Source organism: Rhineura floridana, chromosome 11 (genome assembly GCF_030035675.1).
Source record: "Rhineura floridana isolate rRhiFlo1 chromosome 11, rRhiFlo1.hap2, whole genome shotgun sequence".
Classification (NCBI taxonomy): domain Eukaryota; kingdom Metazoa; phylum Chordata; class Lepidosauria; order Squamata; family Rhineuridae; genus Rhineura; species Rhineura floridana.
In genome coordinates this window covers 25,877,959-25,892,642 of record NC_084490.1, presented here as the reverse complement: position 1 = coordinate 25,892,642, position 14,684 = coordinate 25,877,959, and the positions used below count along the sequence as shown (strand labels likewise).

Genomic DNA, 14,684 nt, shown 5'->3' with positions numbered 1-14,684 from the left:
TGTAGTATTTATTTATTTGCAGTTGGTTTTTTATTTCTATAAACTATGTTTAGAGGTCACATACTGTAAGGCTTGGTTCTTGAATTGTGATGTAGTCCTCCCTGAGAGACATAAGTCAGCTCAGTGCAGTTGTTGGTATCTGTGCTTATGGGAGACTGTCAAGATTAATGGATTAAGCTGATTTATTACTTGGCATCCATAGCTTTCACTTCCTAATAGGCTGGATCCCATAGGGAACAGAGTGATATTGAATCTGGCCCAAGGTTTGTGTGTGTGTGGAATCAGTAGCTACCTACTAAAAAGATCTTTTTGCTTCAGTCCACAGATCCTTGCATTCAGCTTGATGCACATGGCTGTACAGTTGATGCTTACTCTGTGACAATGTTCTTTTACACTTAAGAGTTCTGGGTTGGGAACTCAGAATTATTTCTAGAGGGTAGAGATCTCTGGTTTAAAGAGGTTAACTAACATTAATCCAGGGCTTTTTATCACTGTTATACTTGAGTACCTTTGAGAACTTTGTCAGAGTTCTGGATTTCTCTCAGTGACAAAACATCTGAAAACTATTTATTCTAATGTTTAGTTTATTTATTTTTAGAAAACTAAGGGGTGGGCAACCTTGTTTCTGTCAATATATGTTCTGTCAAGGTCTTCCTTCCCTTTGGTGAAACATCAGAACTCTTATACCAGTGATTGGTGGAGCCAGATACAATGGTTGTGTTTTGAATTAACTAATCTGAAATAAAGACACACAGCCCACATCAATTTTTGTTATGTCTACCTTGGGTTGGAATGCAGGTCTACTCAGAAGTAAGTTCCACTGTGTTTCCAAACAAGGATACATAGGTTTTTTTAAAAACACACACACATACACACATCAGATCAGTACAGCTACTGTTGTGGAAAGTAGGTGAAAAGAAGTCCCTTGTGACCTTAGTGTGCCAGCAAGAAAGAGAGCAGAATTTGTTCTCACACAGATGAGTGTGAGAGCGGAAAGGATTCTCTTCTATTTCCTTGATAAAATACTCCCCCCTTCCAACTGTTCTTAAATTATACATAAAAAGAGGAAAGAGACAAAAATATTGAGAGGGTAAGGAAGAGGAATGAATAAACTCTGATGGGCTGGAAGAAGAAATTAGGGTCAGGGTCAGGGTTTGTATCAGGGTTTCAGCGAGGAAAGTGAAAAACCAACTGCTCTTTATTCTGTATCCCCCCTCCTGCTATTCCCAAGTTTACTTTTACACTCCCCTTTCAAAAACACATTGAGCATTGTGTATAACTGTGTAGATGTATGTCTCTCATACCCTTAGTCCCTCCTTTGATTCACTTTTCATATCACTTATAAAACATATACAATGAGTGTGTGAAAGTCAGGATTAAAACCTGGAGTGGATTCCACTGGCCCACTGACATGGAGACCAGCCACCACTGGTATGTTCCTATCATATTATAACATTTTACCAATGTGTTATTTTGTCTTCATTGCATGTGTGTATGTGTACAGATATAGAAATCCCTCCTTTTTGCTAGCTGCCTTGAACTATTTGAAATGGTGGGAGATAAATGTTCCAAATAAAGAAATAATATGGAAAATGAGACTGTCAGGGAAAGGTGGGACCCTGGAGGGTAACTGTCAGGAATTTCAAATTAATGTTAAGTTTGTTTTGAGTTTTTGTTGCACACAAACTCTGATGTCTCTTGCTGACATGGCAGTGGAAGATACTGCAATCAGAGCTCATCTTTGTTTCACTTCAGGCCAATATCCTAAAGCAGATCAGGCAGTGCCTCTATTTCAGAGGTACAGTGGTCTTGTGCTGGAGCTAGCTAGCCATGCTACCTGAAGAAGGAAAAAGCCAAATATGTATTTCCTGACTGATTCAACCATCTGTGGACTTTAAAAGAGAAGCTACCTGCCTATTATTCTGGCTGGGAATTTTTGAGGAGTTTTAAGAGGTAGAATTTTTTTTTGTTATTATTAATTTGACTGCTATTAGGGTGAGGACTCCAAGAGGGCTCTCATTGTATGAAACAAAGGCAAACTTCCAGGGTTAATATAATGGGGAATCTATTTCTCTTTGAAAGTTCTCTGTTGTCTAAACACTTTGTTGTCGAAGCATTCTGACACCTCTTAAGATATTGTCACTAAATCTGGTGTGATGGTTCCTGAGATCAAGGAGCAAGTTTTAGTCTATGTTTGTATACCATCTGATGACATTTTGAATAAACATGATGCACTGAGACTTTCAAATCTGCACTGATTTTAACCAACTTGAACAGGAAACTAACAAATTACTTTCTTCATTTATTAAGCTCAGCTTTTTTGTTGTTTCTTAGAATTCTGCAGCAACACTAGGTATTTTCAGCTAGTATATAATGTACACACACAAACATAATGTACATTATGATATAAAAATATTCAAGTCCCACAAACTTCTGTTTCAAAACAAGGAATTAAATATGGGCAAAACATAGATTTGTTTACCTCCTATTCTGAAAAACTATGACAGACACAATGGTTTTCCCCTCAGATGTTCCAGGCAGACCTCACTGGGGGGCATATTCCACAGATGGGGAGCCACAACTGAAAAGGCCTTCTCCCTTGTCACCACCCTCTGAGCCTCCCTCGGAGGGAGGACCTGGAGAAAGGCCTCAGAGGAAGATTTAAGGGTCCGGGTGTTGGCATTAGGCCATACTGCCTAAGGATATTTTCATCAGGTCTGGAAAGTTACAAGCATGTGTTTTGAGAAGCAGTCTTATCTGCCATGTCTGGCCTGAGAGAGCAGACTTGAAGGTCAGACAGGTTGTCATGGTAACGGGAGATAACAGCTGGGAAAGTTGTAACAGAGTCCATGTGTTGTTCTCTCTTCTGAATTATGCCTCTGAGCTGAGAGGCTGTGTTTTGTGTTTATCTATGGAGAGAGATGTACCAGAAGGGGGGTGACTGAAGAATCTCTACATGTATTTACTCTTAAGCCTATGGCCCTAATGTCTTAATAAAGACTCTTAACATGCTCTGAGGATGTTTCTTGCTCAATGTAACTCCAACGTAATGTATGCTGTTTCACACAACAACGCACACAAGCCAACACCGGGTAGGTTTATATTGGGAGAGGCGTTCCAGAAGATATTGGAGTCCTGAGCTGCAAAGAGCTTTATAGGTCAAAACCAGCACTTTGAATTGGGCCTGGAAGCATACAGGTGGCCAGTCCAATTGGAAGAGAATGGCTATTTTATGCTCTGTTTGCCTTGAACCTGTCAACAATTGGGCAACTGCATTCTGCACTAATTGAAGCTTCAGAACCATTTTAAAAGGCAGCCCCACATAAAGTGCATTGCAATAATCCAAAATTGAAGTTACCAGAGCATAGATTACTATAGTCAGGTTATCTCTGTCCAGATAGTGTTGCAGTTGGGCCACCAGCCTAAGCTGATAGAAGGCACTCCGTGTCACTGAGGCCACCTCTGTGCTTCAAGTGACAGCATTGGATCCATGAGAACCCCAAAAATTATGAACCCACTCCTTCAGAGGGAGTGTGATGCCATCAGAGCAGGCCGCACACCACTCAACCGGTTAGAGGAACCCCCTTCCACCACCATCTCAGTCTTGTCTGGATTAAGCTTCAGTTTATCGGCCTTCATCCAGTCCATTATCACAACCAAGCACTGATTCAGCATATCCACTGCCTCACTTGTCATCAGCATACTAATGACAATGCACTCCAAAACTCTCTATGACCCCATTCAGGGCTTCATGTAGGTGTTAAACAACCTGGGGGACAGAACTGACCCCTGTGGGACCCCATACTGGAGAGCCCATGGAGATGAGCAATGCTCCCCAAGAACCACTTTCTGGAGCTAGCCATCCAAGTAAGAACAGAACCACCTCAATGCAGTGCCCCCAATACCAAACTCGGGCAGCCACCCCAGAAGGAGATTATGGTTGATGGTATCAAAATGTGCTAAAAAATCAAGGAGGACCAACAGAGTCACAGTCCCCCCTGTCTCTCTCCTGACACAGATCATCATACAGGGTGACCAAGGCAGTTTCCGTACCAAACCCAGACCTGAATCCCAATTGAAATGGATGTAGAAAATCTGTCCCCTCCAAGAGTACCTGGATCTGGTTGGTAACCACACTCTTGAGAACGTTGTCCAAAAAGAGGACATTTGCTACTTGCTCCTTGATCTCAGGAACCATCATGCAAATTTGGTTAATATATCAAGAGGTGTCCAAATGGAGGGACAGACAAGCAACTTTCCAAAATATAGGTATAGGTATGGCTCAGCAATAACAGCTATTACCAACCAGTTCAGAAAACAGGGTCTTTGAAACATTGTTATCTCTGGGGTGTATACTATATTCTCTAGTAAGCAATGTGCTTGATTATTCTCTAACCTATATACTCTACCTGGCTGGTGAGATATCTTCCCTTGTGGACATGGCACACAATCATAGCAGCAAAATGGCTTCCCTTCCTGTTTTCTCTTCTGGTAACCAGGAAGGCAATTGTCATTACAGAGAGAAAGGGGCATCACCTATTCAAGAAAGATGAACAATTAACACTGAGGACATAAAATGTGATGAAACTAAATGTGCAGTCACCGCAGCATTACAGAAACATTATTCTCACACCAGTTTATTTGAATTAATAACACATGAAGACACGAAGAACAATATAGAATAAATTAATCCCAGAGGCTAGTGTGATAAAGGGGTGGGGCACAGACTTGCAAACTGGTGGGGTTGGGAAGCAATGGAAGATATATTTTATGGTACAAAGAATATACTGATAAAGGGAATATGCACGTGTTGGGAATCTATCTATTTTTGCAGCTTTTTTCTTTTTCTTTTTGACCTTTTGCAGCAGATTTTTTTTTTAGTCTTTTTTATGTATAGACAGATCCAGCCCGGTATTTATTATTTTATATATTGTTATTAATTTTAAATATAAATTGCAACAGAAACGGCAGGGAAATCTGCTGCTAAGTAAATGCCCACTTCTCATTGTCTTCAATCAATGTCTTACAAAAGAATAAAGAGTGATGCTTGTCAGCAAGCTGCATTACTATAGTTTCACTCAGAGCAATATTTGACCTCTCATTTGAAGTTTGCAGTGTCGCTGAACCAAGTCAAACCAGAATATCAAGGGGGGATGAAACCTTAAGGATCCTTGATGGACCCGAGTCATCTCCCCTGGAGTAGAATACTCCACTAGTGACTTCGTTCTTCCATCAATACCAGATGCTTGTAAAGTGCTGAGGAGGGTCTTGAAATAAAATATCCGGGAGGCTGCTTTTGCACCACAAGCCCTCAGGGCTTTTGACCAGCTAGTCAAATTACGCTCTATAAGGCAAGGGTGACCACTAGAATTTTTTCTGGCCTGAATGGTGTCAGATGACAGCACAAATTGCTTTGCTGATCAGGTAAACCAATGGAGAGGCACCAGAACCACATCTTGCAGGCCAGTAGTAGGAAGCTTGTAGTCCTCCAGAAGTTGTTGGACTATGACTCCCATCATTCCTGACCATTGGCTATCCTGGATGTGGCTTATGAGAGCTGGAGTCTAAGAACATCTGAAGGGCTACAGGTTGCTCATGCCTGTTGTAAAAATATAAAAAGAGCCCTGGTGGATCAAGTTAAAAGCCCATCTAGTCTAGCACCCTGTTCTCACATGGCCAACCAGATGTCTGTGGGAAGTCCACTTGAAATACCTGACTGCAAGAGTGCTCTCCCACTTGTGATCTCTGAGATCATTCACAAGAGCACTGTTAGTTTCCCTTGTATTACAGAAGACCAGCTGACCTCAACTAGAAGTCAGGCATTTAGCATTGCCATTTCTACGCTGTGGAACACCACCAGAGATTTGGCGGACAGCCTCTCTTTTGACTTTCTGGCAACTCTTGAGGACCTGACAGGCCTTTGCAGCTTTTTTTTTTTTAAAAAAAAATATTTTTGATTAGCCAGTTACTTTAATCATTATTTGTATTTGTATTTTTCAATGTGTGTTTTATGTTTTGATATTGTGTACCACCCTGATATTTTATTATATGGCAGGACAGAAATACATTTTTATAAATAAATGAATGGTATTCAGATCATATTCCCTGTGATGCTGAAGATATAACATAGTTATCATTGCTTTTAGCCATTGATAGCCTTTCCCTCCATGAATTTGTCTGATCCTCATTTATAGCCATCTAAGTTGGTGGCCATTGCTACCTCTGGAGCAGATCCCATAGTTTAACTATGCGCTGCATGAAGAAGTACTTTCTTTTGTCCGTCCTGAGCATTCTGCTTCATTGGATGATGCTGAGTTCTAGTATTATGAGAGAGGGAGAAAATCCCTATCCACTTTCTCGACCATACACCATGCATAATTTTATACACCTCTATCATGCCTCCTTATATGTCTTTTCTCTACACTAAAAAGGCCAAAATATTTTTTAAACTTTGCTCATAGAGTTGTTCCAATCCTGTGGTCATTTTGTCACCCTTCTCTGTCCTAGGCTAGTCCCACAATTCTGAACAAACTGTCGCAACATGTAGCAATATAGACTATCTTGAACCACCTCATCTCTGCTTTGCTTCACCTCCTCTCATCTGCTGTATCCAAATGCCTTCCTATTCCTGACTACATTGCTTGCCTCTGGTCCACATCGCCTTTGGCCTAAATGGATCTGATCAAGGTTCTTTAGCATCCTAGACTTCAAGTCTGACAATATTTTCTGTGTAGGTGAAGTGTGGCCTACATCACTGGAGATGCCCCTAAGACCAAAAGATTCTTGTATGCTTAGCGTGGAATAAAAAGTATAGAATGTCTTCTAGGGTATAAGCCAAATCACTCTTAGAGGTAATGGGGGGAAAATCGTGGTATGCCGAACACATTCCAAAGTGGAATTGATTGATTTATACTTTTTTTATTCATGGAAAATAAAATAAAAAGTACATATATTCATTTTTTTAGAAGAGGTCAGTTGGTTACAGATAATCAATTTACCATCCATTTCCCAACACAGTTGCATCAGGCATATAGGGTGATAGTCTCCAAACTAGTTCATATGGTGATACAGACATCTAAGCTACCCCACCAAGCCTACCTAGTATAATTTTAATCCTTAACAAGTAGTACATGTTATCAATATTATTTCATAGATGATTTACCATTCTTATAAACATGATCTGCCTGGTGGTCTGATTCTGTTTTTGCTCATTCTAAAACAAAACATTGGAAACTGAGGACAAGACTGTGCTACATGTCCCTAAATAAAAGCTCCCAATTTGAACACTTTGGCAGAATAATTCAAAAATGGTGTGCCCTTTCTCTGCACAGCAACTCTATAAAGATCAGATCTTATGTGGAATGTAGTGCTTAAGTGCCGTTGTTTCCATATCCAGTTCTTTAGCATTTCTGATGGTGTGTGTCACATTTAGATTAAAACCATACTGGGTGAAGTTTCACCATGCTATAACATATTCAATTCTAGACTGCTTCCAATAAAATTGATGGCTCGTATGCTAATGTAAGTTGATTAATGGCGAGAGAGTTTCTCATCCCTTCCTCTCCCCTGTGGTCATCACCAATCCTAAAAACAAAACACCTGTCTAGAGAACTGTGGCCCCTCTTGAACAATGTGGGGTGTGACATAGAGGACAGGAACATGGAATTCTCCCCTCCCAAAATAGTTGGACTTGTGAAATTAAATAAACTAGTTCCCGCCAGAAGTTCCTCTACCCTGTCTCATATTGTTCAAGACCTTCCCAACCCTCCAGAGAGGCTTTTCCAGGGTGACACATAGGTATCGGAGAAAAAGGATAGGGGGAAAAATCCTTCTGTTTAAAACTAATATCGAAGCCAATGTGCCAAAGGCTGCAAAACCACTCAGAATAATCATCACAGCAGGGCGTACTTCTAAGTAAGCAAAGATAGAATTGTGCTGTAATTGTATTGAAATAAAAATACGGGAATCAAGACTGTGGAAGTTACTCATTGCCCCACTACCACCTCAATTATCCTATAGAAGGAAATATATATATATATATATTTATATACATAGTGACATCCCACCTGATTAAAGCTTCTGGGCCACACAATGGCACCTTCATCAATGTGGAAATCATTGCCTTGAAAAGCCCAAGGATTCATCCTTCCGACTTTTACTCTTACAAAGGAGTTATTGGGAAAGGTAATCACATTAATTATGTCAAATCCCATTGTCAGTTCCCCATTCTCATTCAAATGTGCTGTTTCTCCAGCACTGTTGTTAAATGAGATGTTCTTCAAAATATCATGCAGCTGAGGTGGGGGGAGAGAAATAAAGAAAAAAATGCCTTGCTGGAACTGTTATATGTACTGAGATTATTATCCATTTGGGTTCTTCATATACAATTGGGAGAGGGGGATTTAAAATATTAAATTATTGTCCTAGTACATTTCAGCTGTAGACAATGATGCTAACTGCTTAAAAATATATACAAAAAGAGACATTTCATTGATGTATAATTTACCCTGTGCTCAAAATGCTGCGGGATGGCATCAGATGCAATCCAACTTCTTTTCAGGTAGACTTATATCCAACTCTTTTTTTAAGGTGACATAAGTGTCTGACCACTTCCACTTCCTTTCTCCTCCCACTTTGAAGCCACCCCACATCCCTTTTTCTCCCACTTTTGGCAATGAATGTACCAATTGAAAAATCAAGCTACATACAGAAATTCTATAGCAGTCTTCTGCAGCCCAGTGGCATCCATATGTTATGGACTACAACTCCCATCATTTCTGATTATTTTTTTACTGACAGGCTCATTTCAGCTGGAACTCTGCATATGCCCTGAGACTATGTGTGTTTGGTTTTGCTCTAAGGAATGACCATGGTCCTATTGCAGTGAATCAGAGAAAACAACTTTTGAAAGAGTCAAAATAAACCCTTGTCATTGATGGGGGAACATGTCATATCCCTAAAAAGGGGCACATATAGTATGTTTGAGTTTATTTAAGCCCCCCAAACCAGTACCATATAAAATACAAACAGTGAATCAATTTGGGGTTTGAAAGTAACTTGTGAGAAAAATGGATTTCCACCAAAAATCATCCTCCATTGGTGATTAAATTAAATACCCTTTTCATGTTTACTGGAAAGTGATGCCTCCTTTCCCACCATGGACACAGTGATGACCTTAATGTATGCTTTCATTGCTCAGGTATTCCTCCTGACTAGGGTTGCCAGGTTTAGGGCCTGAGGCTCATCCTGTATCTTTAGAAGAAGAGAAAGTCATCCAAGTGCAGGTGTTCTTGCAACTTGCACAACTTTTAAAGATACAGAAGACCTCTTGGAGGCCGGGCCTGGCAACCAAGAGGTCTTCTGTATCTTTAAAAGTTGTGCAGGGGGAAGGGAGAATTCCACCTTGTGGTTTTTCCCATTATAGGGTTGCAAGAACACCTGCACTTGGATGACTTTCTCTTCTCCTAAAGATACAGGATCAGTCTCAGGCCATGAACCTGGCAACCCTACTCCTGACCATCCAGTCATTCCTCAGAGGAAAATTTCATTGTAATATGCAATGACAGCCCACTATTTGCACCTTTTATCATTTAATGTTTCTTCTTCCCAGCCCTATAATTGATTCCATGTTGTATTAAAGTTAATGAACAGAGGGACCCTTTTTTATATATAACTAGGAACCTCCACACACCCACATTATTCAGCCTTTGGGATTTTCTAAAAGGCTGCTTCATATCACTCTTTCCCAAGCCATCATTTCCAACCCCATCTGTGATTGTAGGAACCAAACTTCTTCAGCCTTAGCTTGGCTCATCTCCCCCCCCCCCGTTCTTTTCCATTTCTTTGCCTCTAGGCCAAGTTTGCAATTGTCCTTGGGTCTAGTCAGGACTGTTATGGGAAGCACATCCGAAAATGATTCATTTTCTCTTTATTACATTATTAGAAGCGTTCTGGGGAATCTCAGGTGATACTGGATGCTGCTAAGCAAACCTGGACATGGAAATTATTTTATTCTTTTTGATGTTCTCTGATAGCTCACATGATCACTATTAATAAGTTTATTGCACCAAAGAATTTGTGTTTAACCTCTGCTAGAGACCCCAGCTCCAGCCATGCCCTGCAGGTCACAATGAAAAGTCAGGTGACTACTTCTCCCTTCTCTCCTTTCCCAAGACAGGCTGCTTCATCCCTCTCTTTTTTCTCTGTCTCATTTTCCAAGATCTCACTTACCTACAGATACTGTGTGTTCTGAACCTCCATTATTTACATTTTAGTTTACCTGCAGATCTGTGGATTTCCTTAACATACTCCCCAAAATTCCATATAAAGCAATTATCTACCTTCAATCTCTCCACATTGTCCCGTATTACCCCTGTATTAGTAAATAAACTTATGATTCAGGTAATGCGCGTTTGGATGGCCTGTATTTTGTCTTGCCTTTAACTAACAACTTTACTGTTCTGTTACTTTGCATAGTGTAACTGTCACAGTTTCAGGTGCACATAGTGCTCATTCCTAACTTCCAAGAAATCACTGTTTTAATGTGGCAGCACCTACGCTTTGGAACTCCCTGCCAGTTGACATCAGACAGGCACCTTCACTGTATTTTTTTTAGTGCCTGCTTAAAACACTTTTGTTTAGGCAAGCCTATCCAGATGCTGATGTGTTTTAATCTTTTTTTTACTGCTGTTTTTAACATTTTTACAATATATATTACTTACTTCTTTTTATTGATAATTTATTGTTTCTTGTAAACTACTTAGAACTTTTTAACAATCAAGTGGAATATACATTTTGTTAAATCAATAAGTAGTGGTGATTCAAGCTGCAAAGTCATGTTACTTACTGTCATTTGTGTAAATAGATCTTTGAATCACGGATATTTGCTTGTTCTCCCAAATAAGGAAGGCAAGACTGGCCTTTCAAAAAAAAAATGCCATGGCAGTTATTGCAATGGTGCACAACTATCTCCAGTAAAGATCCTCAAACTGATATTGCCAGGAACAGGCATGTAAGGTATGGTTTCACATGTTTGTGTGTATAGACAAAGAAATAGATATGGTAACATCTAGCCATGAAGGCTGGGAGTAATTGGAGTTGTATTTGAAAACATCTGGTGTGCACCAGGTTAGGGAAGGCTGTTCTATTGCACTGAGGCCTAGTCTAATGTATCAGTGAATTTTGAATTTTGAATAGAGGGCCTTTGTTCTAAATAAACTAAGATTTTGTACTATCACATTGTTCATCTCAACTGAGCATTATCTTTCAAGATCAAATACCTGCCATGGATGCATGTTCTTGTATTCCAGCCTCCCTCTGGCCACCCTTATCCTGGATTTCAATCTGGATGAGTACATGGCATGTACAGAATGTGCCAAAGCATAGACAGCATTGTAGATACTGTAGCTATGGCCAGTCATGCTCATTTCAAAGAAAGGCCCAGGAAGGCTATCCAGCCTCTCTTCCCCAGTACAAGTTTTAACATCCATCTCCTTAAATTCTGACTTTAAAAATGAACAGTCAAATGCCTGCTCCCAGAAGGGTTGGATGAAGCCATCTCCTTTGGCTAAAAGAGGCCTTAAGTTTTGAAGAAAACTTTGGAATCCTGGCACCACATGTGAGTGAGCTGTGAAGGCTAAGGCACCATGGAAGGCTTCTATATCCCAGTCCTTGAACATCCGCAGTGCTATGATCTCCAGCTGGGATGCCATAATCCATACTTTACCAAATGATTTCTTATAGTCATTTGCTCCTTGTAGCATTGTTCTCAAAACCATCATGGTTTTGGCATCTCCATGGACAACAATAACATCGGCTTTATTTTGCATAATATTTACAATTGTTTCATTCCAACTTGCTTGAATAGTTAAAAAGTCATCAAAAAAAATTAGTTTAGCAATTTTCTCTGTGAAGGCAGGACAGATGCCACTCTCAGAAAGCATTGGTAGTAGGTTCTTTAGAAAAAATTCTCCACTTTCATCATCCATGACCATTAGACCAAGCCACACCCATCTGAAATGCGCGAGTAGCTGGACAATCCCCTTGTATTGATGGATTTCATTTGGAACCATCCGGTATAAAGAAAGGAAATCGGACTGACCACTCGTCATAGGGACAAAATCACCATAAGTAAACTAAAAGGAGAGGAAATTCAGACAGCTATTTTCAAAATAGGGAAGGTACAGGTGTTTATGCAGTTATTTTATGTATAATGAACTTTTAAAAATCATTTATTTCCATCAATGTGAAATTTCCATTGGAATTTTACTATCTGCTTCTTTCTGTATGGAGGAGATCCTAATCATGCCTTCTCACAAGTAAATCCTATAGAATTAAATATGGCATCCTCCCAGGTAAGTTGGGTTAGGATAACAGCCTGATCGGAGCTTGGAAAAGTTACTTTTTTGAACTACAACTCCCATCAGTCCCAGCCAGCATGGCCACCGGATTGGGCTGATGGGAGTTGTAGTTCAAAAAAGTAACTTTTCCAAGCCCTGACCTGATGTATGCTTTCATAGCCTGCAGAACAATGGTTGTAAGCACCCTAGGAGTATGGACACTCCTGTCTAGAAGGATGCCTGGAGATTCACATAAGAACATAAGAACATAAGAAGAGCCTGCTGGATCAGGCCAGTGGCCCATCTAGTCCAGCATCCTGTTCTCACAGTGGCCAACCAGGTGCCTGGGGGAAGCCCGCAAGCAGGACCCGAGTGCAAGAACACTCTCCCCTCCTGAGGCTTCCGGCAACTGGTTTTCAGAAGCATGCTGCCTCTGACTAGGGTGGGAGAGCACAGCCATCACGGCTAGTAGCCATTGATAGCCCTGTCCTCCATGAATTTGTCTAATCTTCTTTTAAAGCCGTCCAAGCTGGTGGCCATTACTGCATCTTGTGGGAGCAAATGCCATAGTTTAACTATGCGCTGAGTAAAGAAGTACTTCCTTTTGTCTGTCCTGAATCTTCCAACATTCAGCTTCTTTGAATGTCCACGAGTTCTAGTATTATGAGAGAGGGAGAAAAACTTTTCTCTATCCACTTTCTCAATGCCATGCATAATTTTATACACTTCTATCATGTCTCCTCTGACCCGCCTTTTCTCTAAACTAAAAAGCCCCAAATGCTGCAACCTTTCCTCGTAAGGGAGTCGCTCCATCCCCTTGATCATTCTGGTTGCCCTCTTCTGAACCTTTTCCAACTCTATAATATCCTTTTTGAGATGAGGCGACCAGAACTGTACACAGTATTCCAAATGCGGCCGCACCATAGATTTATACAACGGCATTATGATATCGGCTGTTTTATTTTCAATACCTTTCCTAATTATCGCTAGCATGGAATTTGCCTTTTTCACAGCTGCCGCACACTGGGTCGACAGTTTCATCGTGCTGTCCACTACAACCCCGAGGTCTCTCTCCTGGTCGGTCACCGCCAGTTCAGACCCCATGAGCGTATGTGTGAAATTCAGATTTTTTGCTCCAATATGCATAATTTTACACTTGTATGTATATTGAATTGCATTTGCCATTTTTCTGCCCATTCACTCAGTTTGGAGAGATCTTTTTGGAGCTCTTCACAATTCCTTTTTGTTTTAACAACCCTGAACAATTTAGTATCGTCAGCAAACTTGGCCACTTCACTGCTCACTCCTAATTCTAGGTCATTAATGAACAAGTTGAAAAGTACAGGTCCCAATACCGATCCTTGAGGGACTCCACTTTCTACAGCCCTCCATTGGGAGAACTGTCCGTTTATTCCTACTCTCTGCTTTCTGCTTCTTAACCAATTCCTTACCCACAAGAGGACCTCTCCTCTTATTCCATGACTGCTAAGCTTCCTCAGAAGCCTTTGGTGAGGTACCTTGTCAAACGCTTTTTGAAAGTCTAAGTACACTATGTCCACTGGATCACCTCTATCTATATGCTTGCTGACACTCTCAAAGAATTCTAATAGGTTACTGAGACAGGACTTTCCCTTGCAGAAGCCATGCTGGCACTGCTTCAGCAAGGCTTGTTCTTCTATGTGCTTAGTTAATCTAGCTTTAATAATACTTTCTACCAGTTTTCCAGGGACAGAAGTTAAGCTAACTGGCCTGTAATTTCCAGGATCCCCTTTGGATCCCTTTTTGAAGATTGGCGTTACATTTGCCACTTTCCAGTCCTCAGGCACGGAGGAGGACCCGAGGGACAAGTTACATATTTTAGTTAGCAGATCAGCAATTTCACCTTTGAGTTCTTTGAGAACTCTCGGGTGGATGCCATCCGGGCCCGGTGATTTGTCAGATTTTATATTGTCCATTAAGCCTAGAACTTCCTCTCTCGTTACCACTATTTGTCTCAGTTCCTCAGAATCCCTTCCTGCAAATGTTAGTTCAGGTTCAGGGATCTGCCCTATATCTTCCACTGTGAAGACAGATGCAAAGAATTCATTTAGCTTCTCTGCAATCTCCTTATCGTTCTTTAGTACACCTTTGACTCCCTTATCATCCAAGGGTCCAATCGCCTCCCTAGATGGTCTCCTGCTTTGAATGTATTTATAGAATTTTTACAGATGTGGTAATTGCTGACTGTGGCTGCTTTCAGACATGGGGCTTATTATATTACATTAGTTTAATGGATTAAAGTAGTAGTGCTTTTGTACCAATTTCTAAAATTCCTTTCACAATGCAGTTCCTGAAAGCATGGGTTTT

General features: G+C 40.6%; 1 protein-coding gene across 1 annotated transcript in view; it reads right to left on the bottom strand.

The window, feature by feature from the left end:
* The window catches only part of LOC133367594 (extracellular calcium-sensing receptor-like), a gene marked incomplete at its 3' end in the record, with an annotated part of 36,976 nt that overhangs the window by 5,022 nt on the left and 17,270 nt on the right, over positions 1-14,684 (bottom strand). Inside the window, exons 3-4 of the mRNA XM_061591691.1 lie at positions 11,280-12,134; positions 4,410-4,536 (exon numbers count right to left, since the gene is read on the bottom strand). Of these exons, the coding sequence (XP_061447675.1) occupies positions 4,410-4,536; positions 11,280-12,134 (982 nt within the window). The remainder of the gene's footprint in view (positions 1-4,409; positions 4,537-11,279; positions 12,135-14,684) is intronic.